General features: G+C 47.2%; 1 protein-coding gene and 1 pseudogene across 1 annotated transcript; both read right to left on the bottom strand.

Moving 5' to 3' along the window:
- Nucleotides 1-733: 733 nt before the first annotated feature.
- On the bottom strand, nucleotides 734-8,548 carry LOC136653915 (vomeronasal type-2 receptor 26-like). Its single transcript, XM_066630786.1, has 7 exons — nucleotides 8,465-8,548; nucleotides 7,474-7,607; nucleotides 6,540-6,606; nucleotides 4,468-4,890; nucleotides 2,488-2,715; nucleotides 2,095-2,221; nucleotides 734-1,644 (listed from the first exon to the last, which is right to left on the bottom strand). Exons 1-7 carry the CDS (start codon nucleotides 8,546-8,548, stop codon nucleotides 734-736), a joined length of 1,974 nt encoding a protein of 657 aa, XP_066486883.1.
- Nucleotides 8,549-12,627: 4,079 nt separating this feature from the next.
- Nucleotides 12,628-19,716, bottom strand: LOC136653917 (vomeronasal type-2 receptor 26-like; annotated as a pseudogene).
- Between the last annotated feature and the right edge of the window lie 242 nt (nucleotides 19,717-19,958).

Below are 19,958 nucleotides of genomic sequence, written 5' to 3' on the forward strand. Positions count from 1 at the left end.
CCTGGTCAGGGACTGGTGTGATAGTTCCTAGTTCTTTTGCCCAGTGTGATGGACACTTAAGGCGTACTGTTACAGGTCTTCGGTTACAGATTCAGGTTACTTACACTCCTTTCTGTATTTTCAGGTCGCTGCACAGTGTTCCCCACCTGTGTCCGCATCATTCTTATGTTCTTATTGGACACTCCACTGTGTTTTGGGCAAGGAAGAGGGCAGCGGCCTTGGAATTTGGCACCCAGCTCGACTTGGGCGACATGGCGGAGATCTCGTGGGCTTTGAAGAGATGTATGCTCTGGGGCCAGCTACTCCCTTTGCACGTTTTGTGCTATTCCCACCAAGGTCCTGTCAGCATGCGAAAGACTCAGATTTTGGAACATTCTGGATTTTGGAATTCCAGATAAGGGGTAATCAACCTCTCTCTCTCTCTCTCTCTCTCTCTCTCTCTCTCTCTCTCTCTCTCTCTCTCTCTCTATCTATCTATCTATCTATCTATCTCTGTGTTTGCTTGTGTGTGTATACACATTCTTTTTCATCAAGTTAAAAGCAGGGCTCTGCTGGAACAATAATTGGGCAAAAAAATGACATATGAGGAAACTTTTCTAATGTATTAAATGCATGCATGATCCAAAGTGTTTTACAAACATCAAAGTAGTTGGACTTAACAATTTTTTTAAAAGACAAACCATAAAAGTGAGGGGGAAAATAACGAGACAAATAAGAAGAAAGAGAATTTCAGTCAGGTAGCAAAATCCTTTTTCCTTACTAGCTGTTCCCTGGTATTCAGCTCAGGCTTCAGAAAAATAATGTAGATTTTAGGGATGAAGATGCAACCCAGCAATCCAGCACTGGAGGCCAAGATGGAGAAGATCTCCACGGCCACCATATATTTCCCCTTGGTGCTCAAGTAGGCTGGGATAAATGATACCCAGACACTGCAAAACACCAGCATGCTGAAGGTGATCAGCTTGGCTTCATTGAAAGTATCTGGCAGTTTTCTGGCAAAGAAAGCCACGGCAAAGCTGATGATGGCCAGAAAGCCCATGTAGCCAAGCACAGTGTAGAACATGGTGGGTGAACCTTCGTTGCATTGCACTATGATCTGAGTGGGCTGAGAACGCATGTCTGATTCTGGGAAGGGGGGAGACGTGGTCAGCCACACTGCACAGACGGCACTCTGAGTAAGAGTAGAGAGTATGATGACTGACACTGCCAGCCTCTTCCCTACCCATTTCCTCATCCTGTTTCCTGGCTTAGTGGCCATGAAGGCCACCACTACAGTGAGGGTTTTGGCCAACACACAGGAAACAGCAATGGAGAAGATGATGCCAAACACGCTTTGGCGGAGAAGGCAGGTCACCCTCCCAGGCTGGCCAATGAACAGAAAGGAGCAGAGGAAGCAAAGCAGCAGAGAGCAGAGGAGGGCACAGGTGATGCTCCAGTTGTTGGCCTTGACTATGGGAGTATCGTGGTGTTGAATGAAGACCCACATCACTATTCCAGTGACTGCAGAAAAGAAGAGAGCCAAGGAAATCAATGTAATTCCCAAGGGCTCTTGACATGACAAGTAAGTTTTTGTTTTAGGGATGCACTGATCCTGCTTCCTGTTTGGGTGGTGATCTTCTGGGCACTTGTGGCAATCTTCTGCATCTGGAAATAAGAAGCAAATTCATGCAAATATAGTACAGGAGAACTTGCACACAGTTTGTGATTTTATTTAGTTATAGTTCCACATACCGTTATTTAAATATTGTCATATTCTGCTCTATGGATTATAGCAGGCCTTTCATCGCCAGGATTGGGCTGTCACATGAAGCCACTTACAATGGTGGAAGGCACATCCACTTTTGGAAAATGGCGGCCAACAGAGCAGGCTGCACTCCATTGGTGGCCATTTTTATGAGCGCTGCGTCATGAGGCAGCAGTGCTGCAGCTCAGCCAAACAGACCCTGCAGAACCAAGTAAGGTAGCAGTGGGGGCAGGGGATGGATAGGAGGGTGGGTGGGGAGAGGTGGTTAGTGGCAAAACTGGGTGAAGAGGGGGAGGAACAGGGGCGTGGAGGCAGCAGGAGTTGATGTCCCTTTGTACTCTTTTACTTACCTGTCTGGACCGAGATGCTATCTTCAGAGCACTGAGTGCAGTCATAGCAACACACCTGGGCACCCTGAAGAACAATCCTGCTGTGTCCAGGAGGACAACTGTCAACACAAGTGAACTGTGGAAGCATCTATCAACAAGTAGAAAAGCATCACATTGAGAACCTGAAACCAGCCATTTCTTCCTGTGTTCTGTCATGTTGAGTTCAACCTATTTATCCACTGAGGTTCTAAGAGGGATTGAAAGAGTCTCTGTGACACTCAAAATACCATGGTGCAACAGGGCCTGAGACAACAACAGCACCGAGAATGAAGGGTTCTGGGTCAGAGCACACCCTTCCTCTGATCTTTTTCTGCTGTGGAATCTACAATTCAGGAAGATAATAGAAATCCTCACTTGGTTGTACTTGTGATTCCACACTATGGCACTTCTGTTGATGGTGAACTCTTTTCCTGCAGGAGCCCAGGGGTCCATCCGTCCAACACGGATTCTATGAAAGGACTTATTGGGATATGTGACTGTGTTCATGATGTCATATGGAGCTGCTAAATCCATGTTTTCATCAAAGAATATTTCTTCCCCGACACTATTGTTGAAGTGAACATTTTTCAGAAAGGAGTGAAGCTAGTTTGGAAGTGAGAGAAATGTGAATGAGCTGCTTTCAGTTGTCAAAACCTAGTGCAACTTCCCTGAAACTATTGGATTTGTTACATTCACACATAAGTTAATGGCCCTATCCCCAGGGCCACAGCACTAGTCTTAAGTGTGCGGCCCTGGCAGCAGCCATCACAAACGTACTGTAAAGTGATGGAATGTTTATAGTTATTAGATGCCATTTGAGGCACATTTGCCTGGAAGTAACCCCATCTGAACTCAGTCTAACATTCCTGTAAATGTAGACATGCATAAGAATGCCCTGAGAATCAGTGATTGAACTGTGGGGGAAATGCACCACGTCCTGGATGACATTCATAAGCACACTCCCAAACTCCAACCAAATTTGTCCAAATTATGGCCCACCATGTAGTCTTCTTAGAAATGACTCATTAGAGAAGACTAATTATGGCCGAAATCCCAACCAACTTTCCAGCACTGACATGGTTGTGCCAGTGGGGCATATGCTGCAGTTGGGGGCAGTCATGGAGGCGTCCTCAAGGTAAGGGAATGCTTGTTCCCTTACCTCGGAGCTGCATCGCCCTTATCTCGGTCCTGGAAAGTTGGTTAGGACTGCGCCCGAAAGGGGACTGCACAAAACCTAAGATGATTTTGCCAGTCCTAGTTAAATGACTGAGAAAACACTTCCATTTTTGCCATATGTGAAACCAGCAGGAAAGAGAGAGGGTGCCAGTAATATCTGCAGTAGGGCAAGGTACTCTTGCCAATTACAGGTTGAGCCTCATTATTTGTGTGGGTTCTGTTCCAAGCACTCACATAGAAGGTAAAAAATGCACTATAGCAAATCAATGCAAAAAACCAAATTTCTTTGCTCTGGCGATTTAAAAACAACCTTGCTGACCTTTGTGATGTAAGATAAGAATCATTAAGAAGACAATCCATTAATCAGTCGTCCTGCAAGGGCTTACAAAGGTGCTTCACTCAGTCCCTCCCTTCACCAATGCAAAGTGATTACCTTTCTTTCACATGCTCAGGGGGAAGGGAGGGGTCCCCTGGAGAGAGAAGGATTGATGGATTGTCAGCCAGCTGCCCTCTCTCTCTCTCTCTCTTATTAAGGAGGCTATTGTTAAAGGACTGGTCAGTTTTTTAAACTGAATTTAAAGGGATGCGTTTTTCCCCTTCTCCAGGGATCAGCACATTCTTTCTCATCTGCAGTGGCCATTTGTGTTGAGTCAAATCCGTGTATAAAAAGTCCATGAATAACAAGGCTGGACCTGTATGACGTTTCTTATTAAACTGAATTAATAGGAGAAACCACTCTACCTGCCACGGCTGAACATCCCTGAAGTCCCATGAACCTCCATCTCCCATCAATTTCTGTTTTGACCTCGATGAATCTATGGCATGGAGTGCATGTACCAGAGCATAAACAGAATTGTAGATGCCATAACTATGACCAGGCATTCCTGTTTCAAATATGGACTTGGGGAGGCTGCTCAACTTTTCCCTCCCCGTGCAGCGTTGTCCTGCTGGTTTATATTGAGCAACTAAAGGCAATGAACAGTAAAACATATCGGACCAGAAAAGCTGGAACACAAATTGATGAAGTACTTTAAAATATAATGTCTCAAGAAAATCTGCATATCCTGCCATTTCATTTGTGTGGAGTGCAAAGGACAAAGTGCCATTGAAAGATTGTGGTGTGAATAGATCCAGATGGAATACAGAAGAGAAATCCCAGTGAGCTGTTACGATCCAAACCCTCTCTATTGGTTTCATTTCATCACGTTCACTTTTTGACAGAATCTTGCGTAAACCCTCCATGGAACGAAACCCCCCATGAACGAGAATCACGTTGTTTTTGGCTGAGGAGATGGTAGAACGTGTTCGTTCCAGTTGATCATGAATCTGCTTTTCCATTTCTCCCCAGAAGGACTTGAGTGTTGGAACAACTTCCCTAAAAGCAATGCAAATGTGGCTCTGGAGGAGCCTGGGCTTGAGGATCCGCCCAAAGGTCTCTCCGCTGTCGTCATCTGAGACAATGAGGCCAACCCAGGTCCATCCAAAATGCCGAAGCAGCTGCGCAATCCCATCGTACTGAGCCTTTTCATTTGGGATCATCCGGTATAAGGAGGGGAACTGAGTTTTGTCACTTAATGCCGGATCAAAGGAGCCGTAGCTGAGCTAAAGGGAATGCCAGGGATATTTTCAGAGCTAAGAACCATTCTGCAAATGTCAGTCGATGCCCCAAATGTGTGACACAATAGAAGTTTGATTTCAATTTCTGTTTCATTGCCCAGCAAATATTGTGGAGACTTCTGATGCTGCAGTCTGGGCAGGATTACTGGAGTACTAATTATACCTTATGCACAATGCCACATGTCAGAGTCCAATTAAAATTTTTAAAGGGTTCAGGATTTGGCATAGAAAATGGGCAGGTTGTACTTTCTTTCCCTGCCCATTGCTTCTTTACTACCAATTTCTCCAATTTTCCCCTTCCCCTCAGTGTACAAAATGAAGGCCTGCACATGTTATGAACACTACCAGTTGACACATTGCTGGTAGCAGAAGGGCTTAGCTTCTGGTTTTCTAACTAGAAAGCAACCTAACTCTAATATCCTGTATGCACATATTCTCATGCAAAGTGTAATTAGAACCTGATTGAAACATGAATGACCAATGCTAAGCAAAAGAGCAAAACAGAGTCCTTTGTCCCATCAATCTGGGTGAGACATATGTAGAAATACAGCGTGTTTGCCTTCCCTAACTTTTCCATTGCTTGAAAATATACACAGAGATGAAGGCACATATCTGTGGTATCCTGTAGAGAATGACAATGTGGGGCATCTGCCTGGCGTTATAAGTGGTGAGTCCTCCAATGATAGCCCTTAGCTGGACTTTCATTCCACAATTGTAATTGAGGGGATTCTGAAATCCTGAGAAAAGAACTTCCATGGTGCCAGCACAGGATCCTTTTGCATTGTAAGCATTTAGGGAGATTGTGTAATTCAGTGAGTTGTTGGGTAAAAGGTTGGAATTTGTGTTGATCTCACTTACGGCAAACCAAAAAACAGAGACATGGTGGAAGTTCTGAGGCACTAAGATATAAAGAAGTATGCTCGTTGAATATTAGACCTTGTACGTGTAGACAAGCATAGTATCTCTGAACTAAGGTATAGCTACTAGGCACTGAGGTTTGTAATACTTAATATCTCATAGTAGGTCTTTTGTATTTTGATCCTTTAGAACAGGGATGGCCAACCCGCAACATACCCCATGCCATATTTTATGTAGAGAATCTTCATTGTGCAACTCCACTTTAATGTCACTTTTAGCGATTACCATGACAGATAAGTAGAGCTATTAGAGCCTCCAAATTTAAGGGCAGTATATCTCCCAGTGCCAGAAGGTACAAAGCCAGAAGGCTGGGAGTGCTGTCTGGTGCTTTCTAAAGTCATCTGACTGAGACCAGAAAGGTGGCCTGCATCAACCCTGAGTCCAGCCCAGCAGGACTTGTTCCAAGGTGCATGTAATGTATGTTCATTGCCCTTCTGCACAGCGGAGCCTCCCTCTGCCTGCCCATCTTCTCATCCTCAGAGATGATCTTAGCCAGGATCTCTTTGCAGATGGTTTTTCTGAAGATGTGATCTTTGCCGAACTGGGCTTTGCTGATCTTGTTGGTCATCTCTGGTTGGCACCATCACCTTCTCGTTGGCACCACCCCATTCCATCCCTGCCACCTTCTACAGCCACCCCTTGCCTTTTCAGTGCTCTACCAATACCAGCCTTCTCAGGTAAGAAAGTAACCCACCAGTTGGCGGAATGCAACTCACTGGCATCTGCCCTATTGGTTTTCTGTCCTGTCCGTCATTCTTTTCCTCCCCTTCCCCCATTTTCCAACTAGAGCAAACGAAGAGGAGTGGGCGTGGCTGCCCTGAATGGACCCATTACGGTGTTAGAAACTTGGGGGCATGCTGTGTAAGGAGTTGCAAAGGAAGCAAGCAAACCATCAACTGCTGCAATGCTTTCTTTGTTATGATTTACATGTTTTTCAGAAATGCATGGTGACATTGTGAGTGCCACTTGGAAAGTGTGCACGTGCCACTAGCGGCACATGTGGCACAGGTCAGCCACTCCTGCTTTAGAACATTGGTACATCATTGGAAAGGAAAGAAGGATGCGGTGGAGGCTAAGAGGCAAGAATGGGACAGGCACCATTGGGGAAGCAAAGGAAAAGAAGGAGGGGGGAGAGAAGTTGCTACTAAACTGGAGTGATGAGAAGAAGGGCAGAGGAAGAGAAGGTGGGGCAGTGGTAGCAGGAAGGAGAAACAGATGAACACTACAAGGCAATGGGCGTGGCCTGATGTAGAGAGGAGGGCAGGCACCCGAGAGCAGGGGTGTCAAACTCGTTTCATACAGAGGGCCGAAGTTAGCATTCAGGGCTCTAGCTGAGGGCCGGCAGTGATGTCAGTAAGCAGATAGTGACATCATTAATCAACTAATGGTCAGAAATCAGACCCTGTTCTCATATAAAAACTCATTAACTGCAAATGACAGAAGAGAAAGTACGCAAATCTTGATCATATCTCAAGATTTGGGAGAGCCCAATTTTCATGTGGACCGCCTTTTCAGCAGTAACACCTCAGAAGCTGAGAGACTGAGGTCCAGATAAAAAGCTTCCGGGGGCCACATTCGGCCCCTGGGCCTTATGTTTGACACCCCTGCCCTAGAGACTGGGGGAGTTTGAGAGGGGAAGAGGGCTATTACCAAGGAGTGGCCACCAAGGTCCCGAGTTCTGCAAAGGATGGCACTGGAGAAACGGGAGCCCTAATGCAGAAGACTCTAGACTGGGAAGGAGTGGAGGCCAGGAGGAGGGAAGAGGTGGAGGGAAGAAGCAAAGCCTGAAACAGAGCAGAAACGAGAGCAGAGAACCCCTGGCTTCAGCATTTCCAGAAACTACATATCTAGCCATCACTGCATGATATTGAAAGTCAATGCACATTTTTAAACTTCTGCACCTCAAACGCTCCGCATCTGATTCCTCTGAAATTTGACCAGTGTATGCTGCACAATAAGGCTGCAATCCTATACACACTTTCCTAGGAGTAAGCCCAGTTGAGCACAATGGAATTTACTTCTAAGCAGGCATGCATAGGATTGTGCTGTCAGTATATTCTCTGAGCATTGGTTGATACAGTTCAGACAATATTTTTTCATATTACAATTAATGGAGTGTTTATAATGGGGAATGCAGTTGAATTCATCGGCATTAAATGGCCCCATTATAACGAGATCAAAGATAATGACGACTTTCCCCCTTCTAGTCACAGAAATATTGAGAATGTCCATTTTCACACACTGAGGAACTACTTACAAGCCACTTTGTGAGAAAAGTGGGCGTGTACTAAAGTGGAACTCATCCCAAAAGTTAAGGTAAATAGAGACAAATTCAGCAATCAGTATTTCATCTGGAGAAACCTCAATAGGAGTTGGAGACCTTGGCCTCCAGCCACATTGGTAGTCCTGGTGCTTGCAAAAAACGTGAGGCAGCAAAAGGAGCAGCAGCAATGCCATCTGCCCGCAGTTCTTGTCCACAGCTAAACCGGTCGAAGTTTGTTGTGCGACACACACCAACTGCGCAATTGCCACAAGAATCAGTCTTGAAAGAGGCTCCTAAAACCAAGACACTGCTGCACCCAATTCCCCACCTGGAGTCTCAAACATTCAGTTGATCCTTCCTTGCCTGCCTCCAATTTACCTTGAAGAAGCTGGTAGCTGACAGGTTGCTTTGGAACCAGCCTTCATAGATGGAGTGCCTCATCAGCTCCTGGGATGGATTCATCTGTTTCTGTTTTGAATTCTGCTTGTGGTCTCTGGTTAGCCATGGGACTTTTGGAGCTAGATAAGTATAATTATCTGAATTACAGGGTTGAGAATTGCCATTTCCAACTTGCTCAGTTCTCTTCAAAACTCAAGAAGTTATGTCTGTTGGCTATACAGCCAGGGGCCAGACGCACTGCATGATGGGTATTGAGTAGAAGTTTCTGAATTGATTTAGACTAGCATGAGAACAGTGGAAATAGGAGGAAGAAGTGACCACAGGTGACCAGTTTGGATTTCCATCTGTGGCATTTAGCCAGCAGTAGTGGACCTACCATTCACTGAAAAGGGCTAATGGCCAGATGCAAAGCTCTGCATGCCTCTAGGACCACGCAGAAGCCTTACTGAGACTCCAGACGTGGTCGAACATGCGGGGAAACCTCAGATGCCCTCCTTGGTTTGTTCTGGAGTTGTGCGAGGCTCTGTAGTGATCCCATGAGTGGGGTGTGTGTGGATTCGAGCACAGGGCGGTGGCAGCATCTTGCGGGGGAGCCATCACGGACCTTGACCCTGAGCGTGGGGCTGGGGAAGTCCACCACTGTTAGCCAGCCAACCAAAAAGTCACCCCAGATAACAGGATAAGAGAAATACCGTATTGAGATCGTACTTATTTCTTTTCATATTTTGCATTTAGCTTTTTGCCTAGTATAGAAAATGCTAACAACCCGATCCTATGTGTGAGACAAGCTGGTATAAAGGAGCCCTGCCAGCACTCTGCTGGCAGAAGACAGTTTCTGCTGACAGACGTAGACCTAGTGCCAGCCAAAATGCTGCACCACCGCGTATCAAACACAGACGAGATGCTAGTGCAATCCCAGCAGCATGAGGGTATTCCATGGGTTTGTCACGGAGTACGGCAGTGCCAAATCCGATCCCTGCCCTGCTTCTTGGGTCTTTCTGGGGCCTTTCTTGGGTAGATGGGTGCCTTCCTCTCATAGGGCTCTCTATGGGCCCTAGGAGGGAGGGTTTGTCCCTGGGGTGGTGTAGTCCCTGGCCCACTTTGCACTCACCTTCACTAGCTAATGTACTGGGCTGTGATGTGCTCCTGGATGGCAGTGCCCCAGGAACTGCTGGGCAGGCTTTGCATCGGTGGGTGGGATGTCCATGGCCCTTGTCATGAATATGTGCAGTTTAGGCCTAGTTGCATTGCAAAGCCTGAACCAAAGTAACCCAGTAACATAGAAGTGGCTTGCATCCTCCATGTTGGCAAACTTCAGTCTTGAAAGACTCTGGTATCGCGCTCTGAAAGGTGGTTCTGGAACAGCGTCTAGTGTGGCTGAAAAGGCCGATTCGGGAGTGACAGTCCCTTTCACACCGGGAGCAAGTGCAGTCTGTCCCTGGTCTGTCTCCCTGGCTATAGGCTTGTATCCTAGCTGCAAGGAATTTACAACTCAATGAAAGGTGAAAATGTACACCTCAGCAGACCGAGAGGTGCCCATGAATCCCCAGTGGGGAGGGGGAGAACTAAGAGGGCTAGCATCCAGCCCCACTTCGAGAAGATTCTGTCCCCAAGAGTTCTGATTGGTCAGTTCAAAAAAGTACAGAGTCACCTCATCCTGTAGCATGAGAAGTATAAGAACAAAGCCCAAAGGGGTGCCTTGTCTCTTATTCTTTGGTCTTTCTCTCTTGGTGGGAAAGGTGGTGGGTGCTCATCCTGCCCCACCAGGGCCATGTGGCCTCATAGGTAACTGGGGCTGAAGATCTACAACAGAAGCTGACCCAGGTGAGAGTTAGGGAATAATAGAGATAGCCAGTTAGCTTTATTATTTTAATGCTGAGATATTTCCTAGAAGTTTCATGCCTCTAGTATTTGCTGCCTTTTGGAACTTTATGTAACCTTATGTACTTAATTAAGTAAAATTCCTTTTACTAAGTTGTTCATTGTCTGTTGGGGACAAAGGTTCAGAATCCTGCCTAGCCATTCAGCAAGCTACCAAATACTCATCGAGGACTAGTAACTTGAGGTCTGAGGCTTTAAATTAAAGAAAGTACTCAGTGCCTGCAAGGGATAGAATTAAACCTCGAGGGTCTCAGGGTCCCTGGACAGAGACACTGGCACATACAGGGTGGTGGCAGTTCTACCGCACAGGGATCCTTGAGGCTCTAGGGTTCAAGAACCAAGAACTCTGAGCACCCAAATCCCTGGGGGTGTATGATAAGTATACGACAGCCCTGAGCCCCCTTCCCCATCAGCCAGGGCTGCTGTGTTCTTCTGCAGGCCATACTGTGGAACATGGCACAAACACCTTGGCGACCTTGGTCCTCATCAGAAGCCCCCTGGATAGTTGCAGGCACCAGAAGAACATCTTCAGCATCCCAAACACACATCACAGTCATGGATGGTACGCCATGTTGAACCTGGCCATAGGCCTTGGGGGCTCCATCACATAAGGCATCATGGACTAAGGCCATGGGGGTAGCCATGGTTAAGATGGAGGCAGCTGGCTATCACCATGTGACTGAATGGCCCTCCAACCCCAAGTCCCAACACCTACCTAGGAGCCAGCCATTCCTCTCTGGCCATGATGCCAAGGTGGACTTGATGGCAGAGCTGTTGAAAACCTGGGCACCATGGATGCTGCCAAGGAAATTGGCAGTGATGGTGGTGAAGAGTCCCCAGGCATCACAGGTTGCCTAGACATTCAGGGTGTGCTGCTGATGTCTGCTGCAGTTCATCCTGGGCACATCAGGTGGAGTGGATATACCCACATGTGTCACATCAACAATGGAGATGAATTTGAGAAACACCACAACGCCATAGTATTCTTAATGCAGGTGATGCAGCTATGCGACAGCAGTGAGGAAAGTGACATAGACAGACAGGTGCAGGAAGTTGGCATTGAGGAACTCATCAACACATCAACTGGTAGATAATTAGGCAGTTCCTGTATTGACATGTGATGACCCCTGGAAGCTTTCAGTCCCCAGGTAGTGGAGGGCCATCAGGAATTTCCGGAGGAAGGGGATGCTCTTCCGGGTTGAGACTGGATCCTGGGGCTGAAGAGCTGGCACAGTCCCTATCCAGCTGGTATGCCTGGATGCAGGACACATCTGTAAGAAGGGCCTGATGGATGAGAGGCAGGGTCCTCTAGGGGCAGTACCATGTATGCCATTCCTCTCGCTCAACGAGGTAGTGTGCAGGAGTGGCACATGCAGGGGGTCCTGACAATTGCTGGGAGGGAGGAGTGTCACTGCAAAGAGCTTCCCCAATGGAAAAATGAGCCCCGTGGGATGTGACCAATGTTTTTTGTCCCGCTGGTGTGCATCAGGGTGCTGCTATGGTCTGCTGCTCCCAGCTCCCCCCCTCCCCCGTATGTGGTTGCCACATACTTCAGTCCAGACCAATTGCTACACCTGGTGCTGCTTGCACAACCTATCCAACCTGTTCCAGCCAATCTTCCCTCAATCCTCCCCCAAATAATAACCTGCCCTCACGACCCACAACTTCCTTCCACCTCTGACTTATCTGTTCCAGCTGTGCATCTGGAAGTTCACAACGTCACCACAGCTTTTGTGACATGGTTAAGAGGACATAACAGCACTAGAGTGTGAGATCTGCTGCCGTGGGCTCTCTATGGAATTGGGCTGCCCGACTGCTTTTTTCCATGAGTCTGTGAGCCCACCAATTTTCTCTCCTGAAGAACTTCCATGGAACAAGGAGGCACTACAAATCTTTTTGTTGCCTGTGAATTATTTATTTTAAACATTTGTATCCTGCCTTTCCTATGCTGAAACAAAAGCGGAAGGTGGCTTTTGAGTGGCAGAGTGCAACTTTTGAGTGGCAACTTCAGCTCAGCCCTCAATTTAACTTCCCATCAAACAGATGGAAAAGTTTCATTTGCTTTAGTTAATAGAGTAATGTTTATAGAGAGATGGCTTCATTCAACATCACCATTGATTATCTTTTGACTATGAGGTGCTTCACAAGCATAAAGGTGGACCGGATTTTGCACATGGCCTATAGCCTTAAACAAGATAATAGACAATACGGAAAGTGCAACAGTGATAAGAGGAAAGGAAGAATTTAGGTAAGGACCAAAATTACTTTTTCCTTACTAGCTGTTCTTTGGTGTTCAACTCAGGCCTCAGTACAATAATGTAGACTTTAGGGATGAAGATGCAACCCAGCAATCCAGCACTGGAGGCCAAGATGGAGAAGATCTCCACGGCCACCATGTATTTCCCCTTGGTGCTCAAGTAGGTATCAAATAAATGATACCCAGAAACTGCAAAACACCAGCATGCTGAAGGTGATCAGCTTGGCTTCATTGAAAGTATCTGGCAGTTTTCTGGCAAAGAAAGCCACGGCAAAGCTGATGATGGCCAGAAAGCCCATGTAGCCAAGCACAGTGTAGAACATGGTGGGTGCACCTTCGTTGCATTGCACTATGATCTGAGTGGGCTGAGAATTAATGTCTGATTCTGGGAAGGGGGGAGACGTGGTCAACCACACTGCACAGATGCCACTCTGAGTCAGAGAAGAGAGTATGATGACTGACACTGCCAGCCTTTTCCCTACCCATTTCCTCATCCTGTTTCCAGGCTTGGTGGCCATGAAGGCCACCACCACGGTGAGGGTTTTGGCCAAAACACAAGAAACAGCAATGGAGAAGATGATGCCAAACACGCTTTGGTGGAGAAGGCAGGTCACCCTCCCAGGCTGGCCAATGAACAGAAAGGAGCAGAGGAAGCAAAGCAGCAGAGAGCAGAGGAGGGCACAGGTGATGCTCCAGTTGTTGGCCTTGACTATGGGAGTATCGTGGTGTTGAATGAAGACCCACATCACTATTCCAGTGACTGCAGAAAAGAAGAGAGCCAAGGAAATCAATGTAATTCCCAAGGGCTCTTGACTCGACAAGTAAGTTATTGTTTTAGGGATGCACTGATCCTGCTTCCTGTTTGGGTGGTGATCTTCTGGGCACTTGTGGCATTCTTCTGCATCTGGAAATAACAAGCAAATTCATGCAAATATAGTACAGGAGAACTTGCATACAATTTGTGATTTTACTGAGTGTGCAATCCTAACCCCTTATGTCAGTGCTTTCCAGCACTGGCATAGTGGTGCCAATGGGACGTGTGCTGCATCCTGCAGTTGGGTGTCACTCACAGAGTCCTCCTCAAAGGAAGGGAATGTTTGTTCCCTTATCTCGGAGCTGCATTGCCCTTATGTCAGTGCTGGAAAGCACTGACATAAGGGGTTAGGATTGTGCTGTTAGTTATATATACACATACTGTTATGTAAGTATTGTCATATTCTCTCTATGGATTATGGCAAACCTTTCATCACCAGGATTGGGCTGTTGCGTGGAGCTGCTTATGACAGCAGAAGACACATCCTCTGTCGTAAGGTGGCTGCCAGCAGAGTACGTAGCACTCCGTTGGTGGCCATTTTGTGAGCGCTGCTTCTCCCGATTGCCCAATTAAAAGGTGATCGGAGTTTGTTTGTCCTGGCCAGGACACAAGAGTCCCTCCCCAAGGGGTAGGAGAAAGGGGCTGGGTCTGGCAGCTACAGCAGACCTTTTAAAAGGGCACGAGACCCAGCCCTCTTCCTTTTTTGCACGAGAGCACTGTGGGAATACCCGCCCGCCCACCCGCCTGCCCTGGAGGCAGTCTGAGTTTAACTGGTCGCCGTTTGGGGCCGGGCAGGAATTTTTTGCTGCCTGCCAAGATTGGCTGAAGGACAGGCAGTTTTTTCGCCTACCCCAGACTGTTGCGGGCCAGGGGGTTACACTCCCCCTGTTTGCAAGCTGCCATTGGTCACTTTAAGAGGGCAGGTGGTGCGGGTTAGGAGGCGTGAATGGGACTTTTGTCATGCACCTTCAGGCGGCATAGGCAGGGCGGAACCCTATTTCAGTCCTCAGGGGCTCGGCGGCACGAGGATGTAGACGGGGCCCTGGCCGGGACCGCGGGCACACCTCAGAGGCTCAGCTGCTCAAGGAGGCACAGTCCGCAGCCCGGCTGCCTTCCCCTTAAGGGATAGACATGGATGAGACACGCCGCCCAGCAGTGGGGCACGACTTGGAGTCGGGTGCATGCCCGCCTGGGAGCAGAGGTTTCTGGTACCGCCCAGAAGTCCCTCCCGCACCACAGGGGCTTTCACTGCCTCGGATGCTGCAGGTCTCAGCCTCTGCTTCTCTTGCTAATGTGCAATAAAGTGGCCCTTTCTCCCATATCTGTTGTCTCGAGTGTTCATTGGACAGTGCGGAAACAAGAGAGGCAGCAGTGCTGCAGCTCAGCCAAACAGACTCTGCAGAATCAAGTAAGGTCACAGTGGGGGGAGGTGATGGATAGGAGCGGGGGTGGGGGTGGGGGTGGGGAGGGGTGGCTACTGGCAAAACCGGGTGAGGAGGGGGAGGATCAGGGGCATAGAGGCAACAGGGGTTGATGTCCCTTTGTATTCTTTTACTTACCTGTCTGGACCGAGATGCTATCTTCAGAGCACTGAGCGCAGTCATAGCAACACACCTGAGCACCCTGACGAACAATCCTGCTGTGTCCAGGAAGGCAACTCTCCACACATGTGGACTGTGGAAGCGTCTGTCAATAAGTAGAAGGGATGGGGTTGAGAGTGGAGATCATCTGTTTCTTTTCCTCAGCTCCACAAAGTGAGGTTCCCATCCATTTTACACAAGAACACACTAATGACTAATCCATAGTGAATATCTATGGAGCAATCAATGTTCACAGCAATGTTCTCTGTGATTTACTAGCCTTTTGATTTGTCTTTCTACATTTTACATTTTGTTTTATCTTTTACTCTCTGCTGTGTTTTCCATTTGCAGTTCAGCCTCACCAGCCATATGAACTTATACCATCTGCCAGACCAGTGATTTTTCAACCAGTGTGACATGGCACATTAGCATGTCATGAACGGTCCATAGGTATGCCGCAGGAATTTGGGAGAGGGTCACTTATTTGTGGGGCCATTGGGGATGTGAGCCCCCCTCAGCCACATGAGGTGCCTTGTCAACTCTCAAAAAACTGATATGCCCGCGGTCCCGGCCAGGGCCCCGTCTACATCCTCGTGCCGCCGAGCCCCTGAGGACTGAAATAGGGTTCCGCCCTGCCTATGCCGCCTGAAGGTGCATGACAAAAGTCCCATTCACGCCTCCTAACCCGCACCACCTGCCCTCTTAAAGTGACCAATGGCAGCTTGCAAACAGGGGGAGTGTAACCCCCTGGCCCGCAACAGTCTGGGGTAGGCGAAAAAACTGCCTGATAGTATGCCTTGACAACTTCACTGCATTGTCAGTGTGCCATAAGGTGAAAAGGGTTGAAAATCGTTGTGCTAGATACATGGTCCCTCTAGACCAGGGGTGCCCAAACCCCATCCCTGAAAAGTTGAAATCAGAGTAGGGAATGGGAAGGGAGAAAAGGCAAGAGCCTTTCTCTGTTCTTTTTGAACTGGGGATTGTATACTTTAGAAACATGCTAGTGTTTCCCACCTGCTTAAACTTGTGATTCCACACTATGGCTCTTTGGTTGATAGTGAACTCTTTTCCTTCAGAAGCCAAGGGATCCATCTTTCCCACGCAGATTCTATGAAAGGACTTATTGGGATAAGTGACTGTGTTCATTATATCAAACGGAGCAGCAAAAACCATATTTTCATCAAAAAATATTTCATCCCCAGCACTATTGTTGAAGTGAATGTTTTTCAGAAAGGAGTGAAACTATCTTGGAGGAGAGGAAAAAAGAAAAGAACTTGGGTCAATGAACAAGAACAAGCTTGAATGCAATTTCTTTGACGTTTGACTTTTTCTAGAAAATATCTTACTAGCTAACACTTAAAGCCTCTTTCTTACACAGGAAGCAGTGCATATCCCATAGGCACAGCAGCACCGACACTGGAAAATTGGATAGGATTCATCCCTTATTCGCTGCACTCATCAAGGGATGGCACCCGCTGGGCACTCCTTCAGTCCAAGGTGAACAGGGTGACAGGATGCAGGGAGAGGAGCCCCTTTTAAACAATGTTCTTTCCTATATGCCTCTCACATCTTCAAATATGCTTTCTGGTTGCAGGTGAAGCTGTTTCTAATCTCCCAGGCTCTTCATATCTGATGGGCTCTAATATTTACCATATTTCCTGTGCTGTTTTAGGGCTGAATCCTATCCCATTTTCCAGAGCTGGTGCTGTTGTGTCAGTGGGGTGTGTGCTGCATCCTGTGGTGGAGGGATAATCACTGGGGTCTTCTCAAGGTTTGGGAACATTTGTTCCCTTACCACGGGGCTGCATTGTGGCTACACCGGAGCTGGAAAGTTGGATAGGATTGGGCCCTTAGTTTTCTCTGTTGAATGTTGAATATATTTAGTGATTGAACTAAGGGGGAAATGCAGGATACTCTTGATGAAACCCACAGGTCCACTCCCCCAAAACTCTCCAAGTTACAGCTCAACATGCAGTCTTCATAAAACAGTAATAAATGGTGCCAGCACAAAACCTAAGGTGAACAAGCCCCACCTGCCCCTTGAATAAAGCACTTTGGACCCAGTCCTATCCTTTCTCCCCATCCTGGAGCCTCCTCACATCTCATTCCTCCCCTTCCATGCCCCATTTCGCTTCCTCCCTGCCCCTGCTGCTGGCAGGTTTGTCAACAGATGGGGAGCACTGCTCCCTCTTGTGGCAGCACTCCCAAAATGTCTGCCGATAGGGCACTCCTTGCGCCGACAGCAGCCATTTTATAGAACCATAGAGTTGGAAGGGGCCTAATTGGTCAACTAGTCCAATCCCGACAGTGGAACTGTTTCTTTTCCTATTGACCAGCACCTACAGCCCCCTCCCCCTTTTTTTAACCTTGACTGTACTGGGGCCTGAAGATATTTCACAACATAGGTAGATTAGAGGTCAGAATGTGGTTGCCAACAGGAACCAGTCACTGGTCAGATCAGCAGTGAATCAAGAAGAATTTATATGCGGCCCCCAAAAAGGTGTGGTAGTTTTGCAGGTCTCAGTAACGCTTCCAAATAACCCCCCATTTTTGCAACCTGAGAAAGGAGCAGCATACATGGAGAGTGCTATTCATAACATACCTGGTGACAACATCAATTCTCCCAGACAGTTGCAATTGCCAAGAGAATCCACCCTACCTGCCACCGCTGGACATTCCGAAGATCCCATGTGCCTCCATCCCCCATCAGCTTCTGTTTGGACTTTGATGACTCCATGGCATGGAGAGCATGCGCTACAACAGAAACAGCATTGTAGATACCATAGCTCTGCCCAGACATTTTCATTTCAAAGATGGACTTGGGCAGGCTGCTCAATTTCCCCTCCCCAGTGCAATCTTCTGCTCCTGGTATATGTAGACCAATTGAAGGTACAGGACAGTGAAATACAGAAGACCAGAAGAGTTTGAAGTGATAAAGATTAAAATTGTTAAGATTTATTTTCTCAAGGATTCCCTGATATCCTGCCACATCATTTCTGTGCAGTGAAAAGGACAAAGTGCCATTGAAGGACTGTGGTGTGAACAGATCCAGATGGAATACGGAAGAGAAATCCCAGTGAGCTGTTATGATCCAAACCCTCTCTATTGGTTTCATTTCATCACGTTCACTTTTTGACAGAATCTTGCGCAAACCCTCCATAGAGCGTAAACCCCCATGAACAAGAATCACGTCGCTTTTGGCTGAGGAGATGGTAGAACGTGTTTGTTCCATTTGGTCATGAATCTGCTTCTCTATGTCTCCCCAGAAGGACTTGAGCGTTGGAACAACTTCCCTAAATGCGATGCAAATGTGGCTCTGGAGAAGCCTGGGCTTGAGGATCCACAAAAAGGTCTCTCCGCTTTTGTCATCTGAGACAATGAGGCCAACCTAGGGCCATCCGAAATGCCGAAGCAGCTGCACAATCCCATCGTACTGAGCCTTTTCATTTGGGATCATCCGGTATAAGGAAGGGAACTGAGTTTTGTCACTTAAGGCTGGATCAAAGGAGCCGTAGCTGAGCTGAAGGGAACGCCAGGGATATTTTCAGAGCACAGTAAAATCTTTCACAATCTGCAAATGTCAATCGATGCCCCAAAATGTATGACACAATAGAAGTTTAATTTCAGTTTGTGTTCATTGTCCAGCAAATATTGTGGAGACTTCTGATGCTGCAGTCTGCGCAGGACTACTGGAGTCCTAATTATAGTTCTGCATAATTTCACATGTCAGAGTCTAATTAATATTTTTAAAACGTTTAGGAATAGGGATTTGGAGCAGAGAATTGGGTGATATGTGCTGAGCTCTTTCCCTACTTTCAGTTTCTCTACTAAAAATTCACTTGTATTTTTCCCCCCTCAAGATACCAAAGAAAGGCCAACACATGTTAGGGGTTTCCCAGGGAGAACTGAGGCTGGAGTCCAGCAGGAGCCAGGAAGGAGGGGGAGAGGAGAGAAGCTATGGGTGAGAGACAAAGAAGAAGATGGGTTCCTGGAATTTGGGCTGCAGCTGAAGGCAGGATCTTTTTATAGTTGCCTGTAGCCTGAACCAAAGGAGGCCTGGAGGATCTGAGACCTCTTGCCATCAGTCCTGCTTCAAGGCACACTACTGGCTTGGGTCATGCTCTCTTGGGAGGCACCCAGCACCACATGCATGTGCAAATGGGGCTCAAAATAAAAAGAAATAAAAGTGCTTCTCAAGCAACAGAGCAAAGGAGATTAGATTCTGCTTATTAAAAAAAAAAGTCACCAGGGCTCTAGTACACATTATACACAGAAATTCAGGTACTGCATTATTTAATACCTGATGATGAATACCTGAATATCTAACATGTTGTGGGCTAAACAGAGCAGAGCCATTTTAACTCATAAATCTTGATGGGAAACATGCTTCGGACTAAAGATAGGTTTTCCACCCCCAAGGCTGTAATCCTATACACATTGTCCTGTGAGTAAATCCCATTGAATTCAATAAGACTTACTTCTGAGTAGACAGGCATAGGATTGTGTTGTGAGGCTTCCACCTGTTGCACCAATACTTATGGGTAAAGACACATACCTGAGGTATCTTGTAGAGATTTAAGATCTGAGGCATCTGCCTGGAGTTGTAAGTGGTGAGCCCTCCAACGATGGCCCTTAGCTTGTCTTTCTTCTCATAGTTGTAATTGAGAGGACTCTGAAGTCTTGAGAAAAGAACTTCCATCGTGCCAGCGCAGGATCCTTTTGCATTGAAAACAGTTAGATAGAAGGCGTAACTCAGTGAGCTGTTGGGTAAGAGGTGAAGATTCCTGTTGATCTCACTCATGGCAAACCAAAAGGCAAGGACATGGTGGTAGTTGTTAGGCACTATGCTGCAAAGGAGATTTCAGGGAGTGTTAGGGTTCTGACATGCACAACTTCTGAATTTCTGTACAACCAGTGTCGTTTCTCATGGTGAGAAATTAT

Source organism: Tiliqua scincoides, chromosome 5, assembly GCF_035046505.1.
Source record: "Tiliqua scincoides isolate rTilSci1 chromosome 5, rTilSci1.hap2, whole genome shotgun sequence".
NCBI lineage: Eukaryota > Metazoa > Chordata > Lepidosauria > Squamata > Scincidae > Tiliqua > Tiliqua scincoides.

What these genes read in the sequence shown, in the direction of transcription:
- LOC136653915 (XM_066630786.1), bottom strand. Translation starts at nt 8,548, where the DNA reads ATGAATCCATCCCAGGAGCTGATGAGGCACTCCATCTATGAAGGCTGG. An exon ending in ACCTTGGTGGCCACTCCTTG is followed by an intron (nt 6,607 to 7,473) that starts GTAATAGCCCTC and finishes CGTTTGCTCTAG; the next exon opens with TTGGAAAATGGGGGAAGGGG. An exon ending in TAGCATCTCGGTCCAGACAG is followed by an intron (nt 1,645 to 2,094) that starts GTAAGTAAAAGA and finishes TCTTATTTCCAG; the next exon opens with ATGCAGAAGATTGCCACAAG.